Source organism: Gorilla gorilla, chromosome 9, assembly GCF_029281585.2.
Source record: "Gorilla gorilla gorilla isolate KB3781 chromosome 9, NHGRI_mGorGor1-v2.1_pri, whole genome shotgun sequence".
Lineage (NCBI taxonomy): Eukaryota > Metazoa > Chordata > Mammalia > Primates > Hominidae > Gorilla > Gorilla gorilla.
In genome coordinates, this window is record NC_073233.2 from 107,743,819 (window position 1) to 107,764,861 (window position 21,043).

The 21,043-nt window shown below is 33.9% G+C and overlaps 1 protein-coding gene across 1 annotated transcript in view; it reads left to right on the forward strand.

Moving 5' to 3' along the window:
• CNTN5 (contactin 5) overlaps window positions 1-21,043 on the forward strand; it is a 1,330,348-nt gene that overhangs the window by 810,428 nt on the left and 498,877 nt on the right. Inside the window, exons 5-6 of the mRNA XM_019035685.4 lie at window positions 11,736-11,859; window positions 11,970-12,145. Coding sequence (XP_018891230.3) covers window positions 11,736-11,859; window positions 11,970-12,145 — 300 coding nt within the window. The remainder of the gene's footprint in view (window positions 1-11,735; window positions 11,860-11,969; window positions 12,146-21,043) is intronic.

A 21,043-nucleotide genomic window follows, 5' to 3' on the forward strand; every position in this document is an offset into this window, starting at 1 on the left:
GATGATACTTAAAATGTCTTGATAGGAAGGAAGTTATAAAGTTAGTATCTGGGTAGCCTATCAGTAAGTAGCAGAAGTTTCAGAAGGAGCTAGAGAGGACCGGACACTAACTTGATCCTAGGACAGGACTCTATAAAGGAAACTATTGTCTCCATAACAAGATAATATACAGATAATCCCTAATTTAAGGTAGTTTGATTTAGAATTTTTTAACTTTATGATGGTGTGAAAGTGATATGCATTCAGTAGAAACCATACTCTGAGAACCCATACAACCAATCTGTTTCGTACTTTCAGTAGAGTGTTCAGTAAATTACATGAGATGATAAAACTATATTATAAAATAATCTTTGTGTTAGATGACTTTGCTTAACTGGAGACTAATGTGAGTGTTCTGAACAACTTTAAGGTAGGCTAGGATAAACTCTGATGTTCAGTATATTAGTTGAATTAAATGCCTTTTTGAATTATAATATTTTAAATTTAGGAATACGTTTATTGAGATGCAATCTTATTGTAAACTGAAGAGCATCTGTACTACTGCTCCTAGAAACTCCACTTGGAGATAGGTAGATGGGGCTTCCAGAGTCATAATTTATAGTAGAACTTGATCATCCTGTTCAAGACCCTCTTGTAGAAGACTCTTGGCAACACCAGGCTAACTTTAGGCAGCCGTTGTCTCCTGTTTCTTGCTCTAGCTCAGTGATTCCCAGTTGCTGTGTCGCCTCCTTCTTCGTGTTTCAGACATTTGTGGGGGTAGTCTCATTTATTCAAGGATATAAGTTTCATTTAGGTAGTAGAGACCAGGAATTCCAAATGTCCTATAAATGCAAAGCACAGGACTCTTAAGTGTCCTGACAGGCATTTTTGTGAGTGAAAATTCTCTTCATAGTTATCTGGTAAAATAATCTGACTGGATATTTCATTACCTATGTGGTATTTTTAAATATAGTGGATATTTTAATGCAAACACTGTATGAATTGCAAGATTACACTTAGTTTTGTTCAGAACTTAACCAGAGGTTGTTGTCCATTTAGAATACCTACTACCTAACACCGGTGCCTCTCATGACACTTGGGTCACCAATTCTAGACACCTGGATTAGTTTGAGTTTGTAGATGCTGCATTCACGGGGATTTTGTGAACAAAAACTCTTGATTGCTTCTTTATGTTGTCTATTATAATTCTGAAAACTTACATATTGAAAACTTATTGAATTAAATATTATTTTAGGCTGGGCACAGTGGCCCATGCCTGTAACTGCAGCACTTTGGGAGGCTAAGGTAGAAAGATTGGTTTAGCCCAGGAGGTTGCGGCTGCAGTGAGCCATGATTGTGCCAGCCTGGATGACCGAGCAAGACCTTGTTTCAAGAAAAGAAAAGACCAAACCACAATTTTACAGCAAACGATTGTACCTTTATTTGTCCTTTTAAAATCATTTTTAGAAGAATTACCCATAGGTAGTTAGAATATTCATTAATTTTATTTGACAGTCACAAAGGAAGAGCATAAAATAGTTATGATTTAAAAACTTTGAGAACTGCTAGATGGATGTAAGGTACTTTTTCTCCATTCCATATTGTTTTTCTCAACTTGCTGAGACTAAGATAGATGGGGTTACTACTAAGGCTCCGGGATAACAAAAGAGTAAGGGAAAAACAGGAATACATATATATGATTTTATAATTTACAAGTTTAGTTTAAACATCTCTGATTTATGCTACTCTAGATGACTGCCTCCACAGATAGCTCTTGGCTTGCCTCCACAGTCAAGACCATCTTGCCCTAGCCATTTATTTGATACCTTGTTTTCCTAATGTAAAGCTGAGAGAAAGCTATCCAGAGTAATTCGGGAGTTTCCCTTCTTATATGTCTACCTTCCATGTTTCAGTTAACTGTTTGAAGACCTACTGCTTCCATGATGCAAACTCCTTTCAAAAAGTTTATGTTTCCCTCCAAGGAGACTCTGTCCTTTACCCAGATTATTGAGTCCTACTTTGCTGTACGTGGTTGCCCTGTGGCGGGTAAGATCAGTACCATCACTACCTAAAATTGGTTCAGATGCAGAAACTGATGATGATGCATATGTTCAAAAAGGGTATGAAGAGATTTATTCTTCGTAACATGAGGCTTTCTGAGAAGACACATTGGTATGAAAACAGCCTGAGTGAAAAAAGGAATGAATGACTTGGATTTTTAACTGTGGTTGTGAGGTAGGGTTGGGATGAGGGTTCCTATGTGGGCCAGGGTTTGTGTGGTGTAAACTTCTCCACTGGAGTCAGGGCAGGAGGTGCCCAACTTCTGACCTTGCCCAGAGGTGAGGCAATAGGGAAAAGGCAAATAATGTGGCTTGAAAGCTGTCAGCAGTCAAAGAGCTGACATAATGTGAGACTCTTAATTACATGAGTCTATAGTGAATGTCAGTCACTTTAAAAATCCAAAACAAGAACCACAGCAGCACCCATACAACATAAATGTGTACATAATAGCACTGAGCCTTCTAGAAGGGTTAACATAGGCTTTAGGAATGGAAACATAAGGATGAAAACCCATTTTCAGAATATGGCCATGTGAAGAAGGCTTGGAGCTCAAGAATTAAGTAGAAAGCTAATTTAAAAAACTAGAGCACTATAACTGGTCAAGCTAAAAATATGGTTGACTGGTTAAATACCTCCTGTCATAGGCCCTAGGCCTGGAAATACATGCTAGCTAAGTAGTAAGCAATCAAGTGGTCTGAACTAGAGAAGATGGTTTATCAGCAAGACTATGTAATATTGTTACAGGGAAGAGGTCCGGTTACAGACCCCAAGAGAGGGTTCTTGGATCTTATGCAAGAAAGAATTTAGGGCAAGTCCGTAAAATGAAAGCAAGTTTATTAAGAAAGTAAAGAAATAAAAGAATGGGTACTCCATAGACAGATAGCACAAAGGGCTGCTGGTTACCCATTTTTATGGTTATTCCTTGATTCTATGCTAAACAAGGGGAGGTTTGTTCATGCCTCCCCTTGTTATTTTTTTTTTATTTTTCTTTTTTTTAATTATACTTTAAGTTTTAGGGTACATGTGCGCAACGTGCAGGTTTGTTACGTATGCATACATGTGCCATGTTGGTGTGCTGCACCCATTAACTCGTCACTTACATTAGGTATATCTCCTAATATTATCCCTCCCCCATCCCCCAACCCCTGACAGGCCCTGGTGTGTGATGTTCCCCACCCTGTGTCGAAGTGTTCTCATTGTTCAGTTCCTACCTAATAGTGAGAACATGCGGTGTTTGGTTGTCTGTCCTTGCGATAGTTTGCTGAGAATGATGGTTTCCAGCTTCATCCATGTCCCTACAAAGGACATAAACTCATCCTTTTTTATGGCTGCACAGTATTCCATGGTGTATATGTGCCACATTTTCTTAATTCAGTCTATCATTGATGGACATTTGGGTTGGTTCCAAGTCTTTGCTATTGTGAATAGTGCCACAATAAACATACGTGTGCATGTGTCTTTATAGCAGCATGATTTATAATCCTTTGGGTATATACCCAGTAATGGGATGGCTGGGTCAAATGGTATTTCTAGTTCTAGATCCTTGAGGAATCGCCACACTGTCTTCCACAATGGTTGAACTAGTTTACAGTCTCACCAACAGTGTAAAAGCATTCCTATTTCTCCACATCCTCTCCAGCACCTGTTGTTTCCTAACTTTTTAATGATTGCCATTCTAACTGGTGTGAGATGGTATCACATTGTGGTATATGACTCTCCTTTTTAGACCATATAGGGTAAATTCCTGACTTTGCCATGGCATTTGTAAACTGTCATGGTGCTGGTGGGAGTGTAGCAGTGAGGATGACCAGAGGTCACTCTCTTGGCTGTTTTTGTTTTGGTGGATTTTGGCTGGCTGCTTTACTTTAGCCTGTTTTATCAGCAAGGTCTTTATGACTTGTATCTTGTGCTTACCTCCTGTCTTATTTTTGACTGAGAATGTCTTAACCATCTGGGAATGCAGCTCAGTAGGTCTCAGCCTCATTTTTCCCAGCCTGTATTCATGATGGAGTTGCTCTGTTTCAAATGCTTCTGACATAATGATGATATACAGTTCAATGAACTTTGTTTCTTAATGTAATTACATCTTCTTTAATAGTTTAAAATGATTTTACTTTAATGTAATATTAGCCAACATCAGAAACTCTGGACACTATAACAAATTACTTCTTAACGCAATAACATGTTTCTTTTGTATTCACATCACATTCTGCTTAGTTGTTGAATGAAGTGCTCTCCATATGGAAAGTTTTGGAACCACTTTCAGTTGATCTAATATCTTTGATATCTATTAAAGCCTTACTGGCATCTTCTGCTCCTTTACCTTTAGAAAACTGACAAATAAGAGAGGATAAAAGATTGTGCGTGACTTTTTTTGTATCTAGTCCTGTATTTTACATACATTTCAGTCTAGAACTAAGTCACATGGCCCCATGTCAAACCTAAAAAAGGCCAAGAAAGTGTCCCAGTGTTCCTAGGAAAAGGAAATGGGATTAGGGAGCATCTAGCCGGTACTTGCCACACATGAGTAAAAAAAAAAAAAAAAAAAACCTATCAAATATCACATGTGATAATGATGACATTAAAATTACACTATGATAATTTTAACATCAAGAATAAAGTGGGCTCTTAGGAAATACTTCTTTATTGAGTGATTATGATTAAAATTATTTAAGGTCAGTTCTATGGGTTATATAGAAACAGCTTTGTTTTAGTAAAAGCTAAAAGTAAAAAAACTTCATTTTTGTTAATTTCTCATTTTTCATAATATTTTATTAGAGGGACTTAGGGTATTCTTAGAAACTTCAAATTTTAATCTTAAAATATGAAGTTTATAAAATACAGAAAATATGTCAATTTCTATAAGTTAAATAGTTATATTAACATGCAGGTAAATGTAATTACCAGAAAATCTTGAGTAAAGTATGTCTATTATGGAGTAGAATTGGGTAAAAAACTGTCCTCATCTAGGATACAAATTTACGGTTTTAATTTTAAGATGAACTTTATTTTCAGACAATAATCTGTTACGACCTCATGTATTACTGGATGTAACCAATCTAAGACTGGATATAGATCCCACAGATATTTTTAGAAATGATGCCTGAAATGAATGATTCTTCTTCCAGTTCTGAAAGCTTATGGCTCTATGATAGCATAAAAATCAAACATCTATCAAGTATTTTTATTTTCTCCAGTATCACTCTTTGTAAATGATACTTTTATCTCTTATTTTTTGTTTTTTCATCTTTTATTTTTAAAATATAATTTTCTTACAATTAATATAGGGAGAGGAAAAATGGTTTATTAGTTACCTATTCCTATATTTAAAAAATCCTCAAAACTTAGCAACTTAAAACAACAATCAAGCATTTTCTCTTCAAGTCTGAAATCTGAGTACCTTAGCTAGGAGGTTCTGGCTCTAGGTCTTTCATGAGGCTGCAGTCATGCTGTCAGTTATAGCTCCATTCTCATTTGAAAACTCTACAAAGGGAGGATCCACTTAAAAATTCACCTATGTGATTGTTGGTAGGCCTCAGTTTCTTGCTGCCTTTTGGCCAAGCCAGGTATTTCAGTTCCTTACCGTGTCAGCCTCTCCACAGCCTGAAAAAATTTCCTTTGGATATGCAATGGTCTTCTTCTTGAGGGAGTGACCCACGAGGAAAGTGTACCCCAGAAGGAAGTTGCATTAACTTAGTATTAGAAGTAATATAGTATGCCTTTTGTTTTAGCTAGAAATAAGTCATTAAGTCAAGCTGGCACTCACGGGGAAAGAAGTTAAGCTCAACTCCTTGAAGGGAGGGTTATCAAAAAAGTTGTGGACATATCTTTTAAACTAACCCAAGTAGGTTTGGAAAAATTCTTCACAAGTTAATCGGTCTAAAGATGATATAAAAGGCATGTCTACTTTATATCATTATTTTGAAATACAATTAAAACAAACAAGATTGAAAAGGAGGCATGAAAAGGTTACCTTCATTGAAACAAGGAAAAAAGACTTGAAAATAATGAGGAAAGAAATATCCAACAATTGCCTTTGTCATCAGACTTCAAGACAAATATCAGTTTACCTAATGGTAAGTCACCAGCCCTTAAAAGAAATGTGTACTCAATTGTTCATTAATAAATGTAAAATAATCGGGTGAAGTCTGTGTGAAAGTGGACAAATGACTCAGGGTACTTGAGAACATTTCGAAGGAGGCAGTGAAATAAGAACTACTACGACAAGCGTTATATATATATATATATATTTCAATCTAAGTTTTTGTATGGGAGGACCATTGAAGTTGAGGCAGAGGGAAGGAGGCAAGAGATTGAGAAACCGTCAGATTATAGTCAAACTCCTAACCTAAGGATTTTCCCTGTGAACGACGTAGAAGTCCTAAAAAGGAAATAGCATTACTACAGACATATAACATCTATGCATTTAGATATTACGGATAATCCCATTACTAAGAACAGTTAAAAGAAGCAATACAAGAAACCAAAGTAGATATAAGATAATAGAATATGATATGTAAGTTTTGGAGCTTGGGAAACAAATGGAAGAGACAAAAAGTGATTAAAGCATTGAAATTCTTAGTAGTAGTAATATATTTGCACCTAATTAGATAGTAATATAGCAACCAAACTCAACAAAGTCAAATAAAAAAGAAGATATGAAACCATTACACAGTTAATGGAGAGAACTTTTTTTTCTTTTTAAAGAAAAACAAGGTATGCCTAACTGGTATGAGGGGAATAGAGCAAATGAGAAATAAATTTTCCTGAAAAAGAAAGTCATAAGACTGAAAGTTAAGGCCAACTGAGTGACAGAAAAAAAAATCATACAAGATGACTACACAAAGACATATCCCCCAAAATTATTGATATTCACGGATGGGTAAAGAGTCCTGTGGGTGTCCATGCATAAAATCCGGTCACTTAAAAATGATGACACTTAGGCTGGAGTCAGACTACTTCACCATGGTAATGTCCAATGTTACCAGAGGGTGGAAAAATACACACAAAATCATTAGTGAAATTAGTAGTGAACATGTAATTTGATACCTGCCAAGTTGTCTCTTAATGATAAAGACAAAATACATACGTTATTTACTATGCAAAAAGGAATACAGCATACAAGAGCTTCTTTTTGGTAAAAAATAAGGAACTTAGAAATGGAAAAACCATGGGAAGATACATAAGTATCTAGTCTCATAATAAGAACTATGAATAAGAAACTTTGTAAAATATGCTTATCAAGCAAAATTGGGAAAGTTTAAGAAGTATACTTGAGAAGTTCATCATTCTTTGTAGCAGAGAATAAACAGATTATTTCCAAATTGAAACAATTCTTTTCTAAGAAAAAACCCTCTTGAGTATGACCCTGGCATTTCACAGACAATAACCACTGACATTGTAGGTTCAGCCAACTACAGATATCTAGCAGTTTGTTAATAAGAGATCTGATAGAGAAAAAAACACACAAAACCACTGCTCTTATGAGACATTAACATTGTGTGTGATGACATCTGCCCATTACACAAATGTGTCGAAAGCTTCTACTTGGTTAAAGAGTTTAATTAATTGGCTATCAAGATCTTTGTGATCATTTGCTATTGTACAGCATTTGAAGTGTTATCTCCAACAAGTTGTAGAGTCCATCAAGCAAAAGAGTGCAGAATGTAAGTATACAGATTTAAAACAATGGATCATTATGACCAGAAGATAAAATTCACTACTACAGCAGAATGAATAAAAAATCTATCTCGGTATATCTATAATCTCTTTATAATAGAAACATCACTGATTATCTTTGCTGGGGACTGGGAAGCTGTACATAGACATGTTCCCCCCCCCACCCCCCTTAACAGGAATTTTACTTCTAAGATGAAAAAGGAAGGGAAGGGAGCCACTGTTTAACTTGGCATTTGAAATACTTTACTTTTTTTTCACATTTCTGTTTACTGTCATTTGTGTTGATGCACTGGCTTAACAGCAACAAAATAAATGATGGAGTCACTGAATAAGGCTAAGGTGCTTTGGGAACTAACAATGAACAGCAAAGAGATGTCTTACAAAGTATGGACAGTAATAATAAAATATATGTTCAGATTAGTCCCTTATTATTTAGCCTATAATTTACCAAATGTTACTTCTCTAGTTTTCCCCAGCCAGACCATATTTTATTTCTCTTATCCTGTTTTCACAATTTTCAGAACGTAAAATTTGGAACCAGTGAAGCTTAAAGTCAACTGTCTTCTTATACGGCTAACTTTGCAGGAGTCTCCTCTAAGAACCTTAGAGTTTTCACCTTGCAATTAGAAATGACTATGATACTGACCTCAGATAATTAGATAACATATATGCATATATAAAATCATGCTTTATAAATGTTAGTACGTAAGTATAATAGAAAAAGGGGAGAAGGAGGAAAAGAAGCAGCAGAAGCAGCATCAGCAGAAGAGGAGGAGGAGAAGGAGAATGAAGGAGGAGGAAGAGAATGAGAAGAATGAAAAATAAGAAGAAATAATAGTCATGGTAGTAGTAAGCAGTTTCAAGGCAACAGCCTTAGATTTATATTCCAGGTTTGACATTTATATATATATATGTGTGTGTGTGTGTGTGTATATATATATATTTATATATGTATATATATATGTATACATATACGTGTGTGTATATATATGTGTATGTGTATATATATACACATACACACACACACATATACACATATACATATATATATATATATATATATATATATATTTTTTTTTTATGGAGTTCCACTCTTGTTGCCCAGACGGGAGTGCAGTGGAGCGATCTCAGCTTGCTGCAACTTCCACCTCCATTGTTCAAGCGATTCTCCTGCCTCAGCCTCCGAAATAGCTGGAATTACAGGCATGCACCACCACGCCCAGCTAATTTTGTATGTTTAGTACAGATAGGGTTTCACCGTGTTGGCCAGGCTGGTCTCAAACTACTGACCTCAGATGATGCACCCACCTCAGCCTGCCAAAGTGGTGAAAGTACAGGTGTAAGCCACCAAGCCCGAGTGTTTCCTTTGTAGATTTAGCTAATTGTTTTCTGTCTCAGTTTTGTCATCTCTAAGATAAAAGGACTAATTATTGCCAATGGTGATTGTGTTTTTGTGATATTATGAATGAACAGTATTCAGCATAATGTCTGGCATATAGTAATTATACTACAAGTAAATATTAGTTATTAACCACAATTTATTCAGTTCTTGCAATATACAAGGTATTTCCAAATGTTAATGACAACTGATATTCCTACTAATACTGTAAAGTAGGCATTATTATCCACAAATAATACGTGAGTAGCAGATAATCAAAGATGTTTGGTTCATGGCTAAAAAATACTCCTACTAGAATTTGAACTTACACGTGTCCAACTCTAAAGCTCAAGAATTGTCTATTATATAACGATATAACACTTACGTGAATTTTATGCAATTTTATTTTTAATGTTTAAGTCATAGTTTTAATGTGTAAAGATCAGAAAGGGTTTTTTTTTACAACATAATTGTGCATGTTAATTCTTAAAATTTGATTTATAAAAGTTGTGATTTATAAAAATTTATAAAAGTTTTCCAATTTTTTATAAACTCATAATGCAACAACAATTACAAAATTTTGACAACTTTCTCTAGTTATTTATTAAATCATTTATTTTTCTTTTCCTTATTGAATAAAAGTTTTAATTGACAGCAATATAATTTGGTACAGTGAGACATATTCTGGTTATTTTGGTGTAATATTTTGCTGTAGCTTAAAAAAACTGCAGCTAGGCCAGTCGAGGTGGTTCACTCCTGCAATCCCAGCACTTTGGGAGGCCTAGGCGGGCGGATTACTTGAGGTTGGGAGTGTGAGACCAGCCTGGCCAACATGGCAAAAACCCGTCTCTACTAAAAATACAAAAATTAGCTGGACATGGTGGCTGTAATTGCAGCTACTCAGGTGGCTGTGGCAGGATAATTGCTTGAACCCAGGAGGCAGAGGTTGCAGTGAGCCAAGATCGTGCCACTGCTCTCTAGACAGAGTGGGAGTGAGACTCTCTCAAAAACAAACAAACAAAAAACCTGCATCTAGGTTATCTAGGATTCAAAGAAAATACTCGTCAGTACATGCTCATAGTGAGTGCTCAATTTTTATTTGGTTTAGAATACTGTGAAAACTTTTGTTTTACTTCGCCAAGACAAAATATTTAAAGAAATATATTTAAAGAAAGCAAATCATTTTACTCCAAATTTGTTCTTCTAAATATAAGGTGTGCATCTTTTCCCAGAAATTTTTTTTAGCTCAAATTTCCTGGAACATTTATTTTTATACTTTTTTCTTAATATTTTCTTGTGATTATCTGCAAAAGATATAAACTTCTGTTTAATACATATATTGGAAATATGTCTTTACTGAAATAATTTCTCTTTATCTATAGCAGTAGTTTTTAACAAGGGTCATTTTGATCCTACGGCACATATAACAATGTCTGGATACCTTTTTTATTATTACACATTGGAGAGAGATGCTACTGGAATCTAGTGGGTAGAGGCCAGGGATGCTGCTAACCATTCTACAATGCACATGACAGCCCCGCCTCAACAGAAAGATCTGTCCCAAAACATCAATGCTACAGAGACTAAGAAACCTGATTTAGGGCTATTATGTGATCAAATTCATGATCAATGAAAATTAAGCAAAAAAAGCTTTACTTTTTCACAAATTCACAATTCACTGTGCTATAGATCTTAGATACGCACACGATTCTCTGAATGCTTACATAACTGTGGGCTAACATAACTTGTATTATCCTCTGTACATTTGCTCATCATTTCTCCAGCTGACTTAGTCTAAAACTCAAGTCCAAGTTGACATTTGAAGTCCATTTTTAGTTTCACTTTCTTCATGAAATTTTCATTAGCTTCAAATTACTTTTATCACACACACAATTTCTCTGAGTATTAGCTAACTAAAATAGAATCGAGTGTCTGGTATATAGTAGGCAATAAATTTATGTGCTCTTCCCACTGGCCTCCACTTCCTTTTATGCCTTTTGTCTTCTGATCTTATCGACTATTTAGTTATATAAAGTTTTGCCATTTTAATTAAGTTGTCTTTTTTTGAAAGCATGTCTTATTTATTCCATGAAAATATCTTTATTCATGTTACATCATTTTTTTACACCCCAGAATTGTTAGCACTAAATGTAGTGCTTCAGTGAATTAATGAAGAATATAAAAAAATGCAAGAGGACTAATATTTTCATACCTGTAGCTCCTAAGTAGTGACACAATATTAATATATTACTTTTGCGTGTGTATTATTTTTAACATTCTAAGAATTTTACAAACTTTCAGGTTTTTTAAGATAATGTTTATGCTTAATATTATTATCCTTTAGTCTGATTTTGAAAAATGAAAACAAAGATATATATTGAAAATATAAATGTCTGAGATGTTTGTTTTTTATGTATTACACCTTTAACAGCATTTTTAGTTGATTAAAAATTATATTTGGTTCTTTACAATTTAATAAAACAGTGCAGTTTTCTAGCTATTCCTTCTTTTAGGAATTTACCTGTTGATTACAAGAAAAGAGCAAGAATTTTGAATATAAGTAAGATGGAAAAGAAAAAAATACAAAATATCTTGCTAGTTTAAGGAAGTTTAAAATGTGTCTGTTTTGTCTTTACAGAAGGTGTGGACTATGGGCCAGTTTTTGTGCAAGAACCAGATGATATTATTTTTCCAACTGATTCTGATGAAAAGAAGGTAGCATTGAATTGTGAAGTTCGTGGCAATCCAGTTCCCAGTTACAGGTAGGAATTCACTGTTAATCATTTTTCTTAAGCCTTAAAAACTTTCCATCAATGATATTCTGACACTCTCAGGGAGGATTATACATATTTGTCTTCTGATTTTTCCTAAGATGGCTTCGAAATGGAACAGAAATAGATCTGGAAAGTGATTATCGCTACAGTTTGATAGATGGCACCTTCATTATAAGCAATCCAAGTGAAGCAAAGGATTCTGGTCATTATCAGTGTCTAGCAACCAACACTTTGGGGAGTATTCTTAGTAGAGAAGCTACACTTCAGTTTGCCTGTGAGTAAAATATATGATTTTTCTATATATATGTATATAGTGTGTATATACAGTATGGATTTTTAAAATTTAGTTCAGGAAAGAAAAGCCTAAGATCTCAAATATTTAAATGTGGTAAAACCATGAGAAGAATTAGAGTTATAGAAACAATTCATTTCTTCTTGGGATATTTTGAAATTTTCTAAAAGATTTGCTGTCCTCAAAATAAACTCGATATACTAGCCTGACAGGTTAAAGTCCTTTTCATGAAAGTAGATAAAGTTTTAGAATTCATAACAATCTATTTTGAAACACACCACTTATTATGTGTTATTTTCAAGTCTTTGAGTTCAAATTAAGCTTTCTATGAGAAAAAAATGATAATCCAAATGTCTTTTGAAATCCGATTCTCTCCATCTCCTTTTTAAAATATCTATAATTCTACTAACTACTATAGTCACCATTTGCTATGGATTTCTAAGAATATAAGATAGCATATTCTAAAACTTCTGCTTATAGCCAGGTAACAAAAAATACCTCTGAAATGCTAATATTTTAGATTTTGACTATATCTCCTAGATGTCCCAGTTTTTGTATTGCAAAAAAGATATTGTATGTGGCTATACCGACATAGACACACACACACACACACACACACACACATATGAATATAAACATTTCTAAAGTAGATAATACACCTGATTAAATGAAAATTAGCCAGGTGAGGCAGCAGGTGCCTGTAGACACAGCTACTTGGGAGGCTGAGGCAGGAGAATTGCTTGAACCTGGGAGGTGGAGGTTGTAGTGAGCCGAGATTACGCCACCACACTCCAGCCTGGGCGACAGAGTGAGACTCTGTCTCAAAAAAAAAAAAAAAAAAAAAGTGTGTATATATAATTAACTAAATATATTCTTTAAAACTCTTGAAATTATTTTACTTATAATGAGAGCTTACTATAAATTAAAATTAGGCTAATAGGTAAAACATTTTATTATTATTCCTTAATAAGTAATCCTACTTGAAATTAAGTTCTTGAGGATAGAATCTCTGAAAAATACTGAGAAAGACCAGGAATCTTTATATTAATAATTAAAGTGTAATTGTAGTGGCTACATAAGAGATCATGAAATGATTTTTAAATTAAAGTTACACCTGGAAGAGTGTAATAATTGATATTTCTCTATGTAATCTTTCCCAGGTATCATTTCTAATTAACCCAGAATTCAGACACCCTATTAAAGAAGTGTGAAATAGAAAAGGAAAGAATAAAGAATTGATAATAAATACAGTTTGAAGAGTACCGAGATAGGTCCTAGAAAAATGTAAATATCATATTTTAAAGTAGATTTGCCTAAGGAATTCAGATAGGTACATTTACATAGGCCAAAGACACCAAGATAGCAGCCTAAATAGATTCTTTTTTATTTTGGAAAATATTATGTCATGTATCACAGAACCTAATACTTTACATTATGCACAATTAATCAAGTAACCTAATAAACTAAATAAATAACCCTCATAATAGCTCCTTTATTCAATAGTCTTTTCAAGATAGATGCAGAATATCCAGAAAATATGCTATACAAATATTAGTGGCTTATACCTTACAGTTTGGTCTACAGTATTTGATACAAGGTATACCAGTTAGCTATAGCCTGTATGTCAGTAGTTTTTCCCTTCGTGGAAGCAAATTATGCCAACTTTTTTCTGCATGCGTTTAGAGCAGAAAGCTATGTATTTTACATATCCATATGACTGTCCTAGGTTTTCTGGAAAGACCAAACACAGTTGTCAAATACACTCATCTGAAGTGAGGACTTTGGCAGCAGCGTTTACAATTCAATGACCAGGCATGGGAAATACTATTTATCTAAAGTATTTTACCTATTTAGCATGAAGCTGTCTTCAACTTGATTTAGAGCAATATCTGCTTATTTTTAACTTAAGCATTATGGGCTTACATAGGTATTCAGCGATAGCACCTTATGACGCTGCCCCTGTCCACTTTCCACCAAACTCAGGTCATTGGCTACATACGCATAAAAACCCACAAGGTACCTGGTTAACGCAGACAGTTACCCAGGGAAGACCTATTCTGCCTCAAAATTGTTTCTCCACCTAGATGCCATTGTGCTTATTCCTATGATATTGAAACAATGAAGTCCCATAGATGCAGCTTCATCTATTTTTCCAGTTTATCTTTGAAAATAAATGCAAATATGGGCAGTAGGGAGAAAAGATGAAGATTTGATTAACCTACCAGTATACCGGGATGGGAGTTTGGGTGCTGTAGGATTCAGGGACTCAGAATCGTTCAGAGATTAGGGAGAGAAAATGAGGTAGGAAGTTGGGGAGAAAAAAGAAAAGGGGTTTCTGAAATGAAGTGAAAGAACACAAAGGCAAGGTGAAACTTGAAAAGTTAGTCCGCAGGCCGGGCGCGGTGGCTCACGCCTATAATCCCAGCATTTTGGGCAGCCGAGGCGGGCGGATCACGAGTTCAGGAGTTCGAGACCATCCTGGCGAACACGGTGAAACCCATCTCTACTAAAAATACAAAAAATTAGCCGGGCCTGGTGGCACATGCCTGTAGTCCCAGCTGCTAGGGAGACTGAGGCAGGAGATCGCTTGAACCCGGGAGGCGGAGCTTGCAGTGAGCCGAGATCACACCACTGCACTCCAGCCTGGGCGACAAAGCGAGACTCCTTCTCAAAACAAAACAAAACAAACAAAAAATTTGGTTGGCAACTTTCCTTTATATTGTGATTTTCTGAAGACCAGGCTTGTAGGTCAATATATTTAATAGAATATACTCACTGTTGTTGGAGTGTTTAATGTCTGAAAGGATTTTTGTGGAGGAATGCTTATTACTTTCGTCACATTTTAAAGCTGAAATATTTTATATCTACCAGGCTTTATTTATCTAAAAATATAAATATTCATTATACAACTCATATTTCAAAATTAATATATTTAATCGACTGAGATAATGATTAAAGCATATTTAATCCAATTTTGTTAAACATTTATTAAATATTGAATATGAGTCTTAAATTTATTAAATGTTTTAAAATCAGACTAAATTTATAAATCGTCAAAATGATTGCAAAACTTTTCACTAATACAGTACTTATAATTCCACCTTGTACCTATTCTTGAGGCATATTTGCATATGTTACTCAGTTTGTAATAGTTTTATTGAATACTTATTTTTACCTTTTACACATTAATTTTATCATATGTTGTAAAATATCTTTTTAGATTATTTTTATGCTGGGCTAGTGCTATCAGGATCTTCTAAAGTCAAACATGAAGGAGGACTGTATTACCCAATTCAAAGTCTATTTTTGAGGTACCAACCAAATGAGTTTTGACTGCCTCTTTCAAATTCGAGATCTGTTTAACAGACCAGTTCACTTTGGTGATTAACCATTATTATTGTTATATCAGTGATACTTTCTAAATCTTCACCTTTTACTTTTTGCCTTTTAAAATTTGACAACTTTGCTTGAAATTATGTGATTCTAAAACTTGTTGAACAGTGTTTAATAAACATAGGATGGGGCTCTCCTAATTATATTCATAAAAAAGGTACTAATTTGTATTTTATAATAGGTATATACTTAATTGAAGAATTAAGTTATCCATATACTAACATAATATCACATTATCCATATACTAACAATTATTATACATATTTATTGTGATAAGATAAATATTAAATATAATAAAATGTAAAGATATATCAATGAAGTTTTCTTTCTTTTGCATGAAAATTACATATTTTCAAAGAAAACTTTGATTTTTAGTATCATTAAAGTCACATGGCTTTTTGCAGATTCAACATATATATATGCATAATTAGTATATATGTACACACATATGCATAATTAGTATACTGACACTCCCTTAATGCTAGGAGTACTCTTATTAACCAGAAATATATTTTAAAATGTTCTGCCTTTCCACTAATAACAGCTTGCCTTCCTGCTCCCAACCCCTTGTCAGGCATAGATTTACCTGCTTTTCAATGACTGTAATGTCATAGAGACTAAAATCTAGGTGCTGCAGGTGCATATTAGATAGCACCAAATAAGTTCTGGTGGTAGGTAGGATAACATTATTGCTAAACCAGATAGTAAAAAATATTTTTTAAAAATAGGTTTTGAATGTCTCAAGCTCACATTGACAGCTTGTATTTACTGAATGCTTTTGTTGCAGACGATGCTCTGTTTCAAATACATTAACTCATTTTATCCTCATAACCAACATACGATTTGTTCATGTTGTAAAATGTAAATTCATTTTTCAGATGATAACTCTAATTTAACCCTAATAGTACTCAATCTTTTCCTATTGCAGTATAAATGTGTATTGGATTTCTTTTTTGAGTTAGCCAATTTGACTTCAGAAGTTTTTCTTCTAAACTTTAATTAAATTGGAATCTTTTTAAAAATCTTACATGTTTGCTTCCTCAGTCATCATTTTAGAATTTATTAACACCTATGTAACAAAAATTAACATTAGTAATGAAAATAAGCATGCAATCATAGTGTTCTGCATTTCTTCTTGTTGTTCAGATTTAGTTTAAAACCACTTATTTAATTTTCCTTACAGAAGTTTAACAGTTTAGGAGACATTGAGTTTCTTTCCAGATCTGGAATTTTGGGTTTATAGTAATTTTGATGTGTAATCACTCCTTCTTACTAACGTATTTTTTCTTTTAATAAAACCTTTTCCTCATAATTTATTTATTGAATAACCTACAGTGAGGACCTAGAAAGCTACATTTTCTAAATGAATTTGAGACAGGACAAAGATAACTGCAGCTATTGTCAAAAGCTGATATCATCATAGGTCCTAGCTTTCACAGAAAATGATGACAAGGAAGTGAGTATTGACACCTTTTATTAATACCTGGTGATGTAGCAAAAATAAAATTATGTCTAGCATTTGGAAAAATTAAGCAAGTATAAAGCAAATTAAATTGTTTTTAAAGTTTCATTTCTATTCATTTGTCACCCAATATATTTACAAATATGAAATAGCAAATATATGCTTGTATAATAATGTTACTTTATTAACATATTTAATGTTTACCTCTTTCCAAAGGTGATTTTTTTTTACTTGCTGTGTAAGATATATGCTCAAGATACATGTGTAATAAAGTAAATATAGTCCTAGGAAAAAATATACCTCATAACAGGTAAAGGTAGTACAGACCATAAAGTGAAAGAAATATTTCCCTGGTGGTCAAAGCAAAAGAAAGAAAGAAAAACATGTAAAGGAATCTAACAGAATCTATTTCCCCTGCACACCCAACACTTCCTCAAAGAAGCAAATCTCCTCTTGACAAATTTTCATAGAAATTTTTTGTTTGAGGCTTTTTATTGCAACCCCTACAACATCCTTACATTAATTCAATAGCAAGTTTAATTAGCTTGACATACAGCCAAAAATTTCCTTAACCGGAACTAGAATTTAATCATGAAGCCATTCACTTTATTCACTGATTAATTTTTTTTTCTAATTTTGATTTGGACAACTAACAGATTTGAGCAGCTGCTCTGCAGTGGTTCATCCACCCCTAACCTGCCTCATGGGCTTAAATGTCTACCCATGAGGAACTTCATTTTAAATTCTCCCTAAATAAATATTTATATATAAACATGGTTCAGCTTAGTTAGTGTTAACACTTAGTTTAGCGTTAATAAACCTAACCCTCACAAGGGTGTAGTAAAAATTAATGAGGTGGAGAAGTTGTGTTAGTGAACTGTTTTTTAAGGTTAAAATTAAAAACATAAGCACAAAGCTGGAGTGATTTTCTAGGGATGATTATTACTGATTATCAATGAGATTATTTTTGACAAAAGATATTTTATTCCTGAAGCTTATGTTTGTCATGAGGATAATTTCCTCAGCTACTGTAGTGATTTCTCTTCAGTGACAAGCAAGAATACACCATATAAAACTTTGTCACTCTCACACTTTGCAAACATCCTTCAGAAATCCAAAGCTCGTAGCAGTTTCTCCACAGTTGGGATTTTTAGAAGTAATTGATGCCAGAAAGTCAAACATATAATGAATCAGGAATAAAATCTCCTTATGCTGTCTCTTACTTCAAAAATACCTTTATATGCAATTCTTGGTAAATTGATAGTTCCTATCTAAATTTGAACATACTGCTTTGCAGCGCATTTAGTGATTTAGATCCAGAATATTCCATTAGTTTTCCTTGAAGCAGTTGATTAAAATAACCTACTTAACTCTGTGAGAGATTATATGACTTTTGTAGGCTTTGGATTTAAGCCCTTTAATTTAACCTTTCATTTTCATATAAAACTCAAAAATTACTTCTCTGGCTTTTTTCATAACTTTTTCTCCTAAGGTAAAATTGACCTTAGAGTTTAAAGCCACATTTTACTAGTAGTGTTTAATACCTAATAAAATGATTTGAATAATCCCTAACTCCACAGTATATGCAAAGCTTTATTTCATTAGTCTCTGAGGCTTAGCCTGTAATAACTTTATTAAATCATTTGAATATTAATCTGAATGAGTCAGATTGACATGGATGAATTTACTAGCTGTAAAATTATTAGATGTTATTACAAAATAAATTAATGTTTGTAACTTTATCTTCCATATACAAATGACTCTTTTTTTAAGGAAATCACAACTCACAATAAAATAATGTTTAAGTGTTTCTTTAAAAGTATAATTACTTTGGTCATAATAGATACAGTAACTGTGAGTGTGTAATCCCTTGGCAAAATACAGTATGGATTATTGGATTAAGTTCAGAGAAAACAATTTAAAAATCAAAAATACATAATTTTATGATTTACTTTAAAATATTGTATAGATGGTGTCTAGCTATGTTGCCCGGGCTGGTCTTGAGCTCGTGGTTTCAAGTGATCCTCTTGCCTCAATCTTCCAAAATGCTGGGATTAGAGGCAAGAGCCAAGATACCCAGCCTAATTTTATACTTTAAAAGCAAATTATGAAGAGTGAATGAAAGTTGAAATCTGTTGTAGACTACCCTCACACTCTTATTTCTTTTACATAAATCATAAATTTGCAAGTTTTTTAAATTAAAGTACAACCAAACAGGTACTTTCATTATGTATGAAAATCATGAATAACTCTGTCTTTATGTGACAGATGACCTGCAACAAAATGGTTCCATTTTCCTGGCTTGGCACAGGGTATATTTTATCATAGTGCTCTTTTGTTTTGCTTTTAGAAATTCAGAAAATCAGTTCTTCATTCAAGTTGTAAAGTAACCAGGATCAGGGACTGTATACATCTTCTGACCTTTAATGCTCAAGCACATTTACTTAATTAATTGTCCTTAATCCTTAATAGAGTGTTTGTGGAGACCTTTCCCAAGCATAGGAGATTCCAAAGCACTAAAGAACAATAGACATTTTAAATTTCACTTAATGGTGTCAGGTTAACATGATAAAATAGCAACATATCATGATAAAACAGCAAAATATCAGGATGACTTATGATCTTCTTGAGTATAAAGACACCAATATAATACAAAAAAGTATCAACAAAGGGGCAGTATAAATAAAGGGGCAGATAGAGACTATTCTAAGATCATTTCATTCCACAATAAAATATTTCACTGAGGGACAAGTCAGAACAGAATATGTAGTACCCCGGAGATCTTGCAGACTTAATTACACCTGAGTCAAAGAAACAACAATTATTATGCATTGACTTTATTCCACACCAAGTGCTAAATGTTGCTATGTTTCATGTGTAATGAATAGATAGACGGATAATTGATACTTACATAGATATACATAGAGCTATAGATGTGTGTGTGAATATATATATATATGTAGCAGGTATGTGTGTATATGTAATATATATACGTATATATGTTATTTGTATATATATTTTTTTCTGAGATGGAGTTTTACTCTTGTTACCCAGGCTGGAGCGCAATGGTGCAATCTCGGCTCACTGCAACCTCTGCCTCCCAGGTTCAAGCGATTCTCCTGCCTCAGCCTCCCGAGTAGTTGAGATTACAGGCATGCACCACCATGTCTGGCTAATTTTTTGTATTTTTACTAGAGACGGGGTTTCTCCATGTTGGTCAGCCTGGATTGGAACTCCCAACTTTAGGTGATCCTCCTGGGATTACAGACCTGAGCCACTGCACCCGGCTTTATATATATTTTTAAATAACATGATAATAGTAAAATTTATTGAACATTTAAATTGTAGGCCAACTACTAAACATATTTGATGCATCACCACCCCCTTTAATCCTCACATCAATTTGATGAAGGAAGTTCTATTATTGACCTAATGTATAAGTGGAGAAAAAAAAATGAGGCTGAGGGAAGTCAAGGTATTTCTTCAGCCACACAGCTAGTAAGTAATAAAACAGTAGCTCCAAATCAAATCTAACATCAAACTTCCTACTTAAAATCTTTATAATACTGCCTTGTTCAACTCAAAACATACTTTGCATTACATTTTTGTTTTGCATGTCTGTAATTAATGTATGCATGTAGAATTTACTCATTATCTGATCTCTCTAGGACATCGTTCTGGATGTTAGCCTGTAGTGAGCAATGGACATATTAATAGTGCTTGAGGCTAGCAAAATCAGTACAAACCATTCTGTTTCATATAAATTTCCTTGCCTACCTGGAATACCTGACCACTTTTTCTATTTCCTAACATTTTTCTTCTTTACTCCAGCCCCACTATACTCCCTCTGTGTTGCTTGTTGGAATTATCTATGCAAAACAATTCTGACTAGGTTACCCCTACATAAATCTTTGATGGCTTACATTAATTGCATGGAAGTTTGTAATTTGCCCTACGGGTGTACAGAGGACACCAAAGAATAAGAATGTTGCCTTAGGAATATGTATCCAGAGAACTCTGTAGGG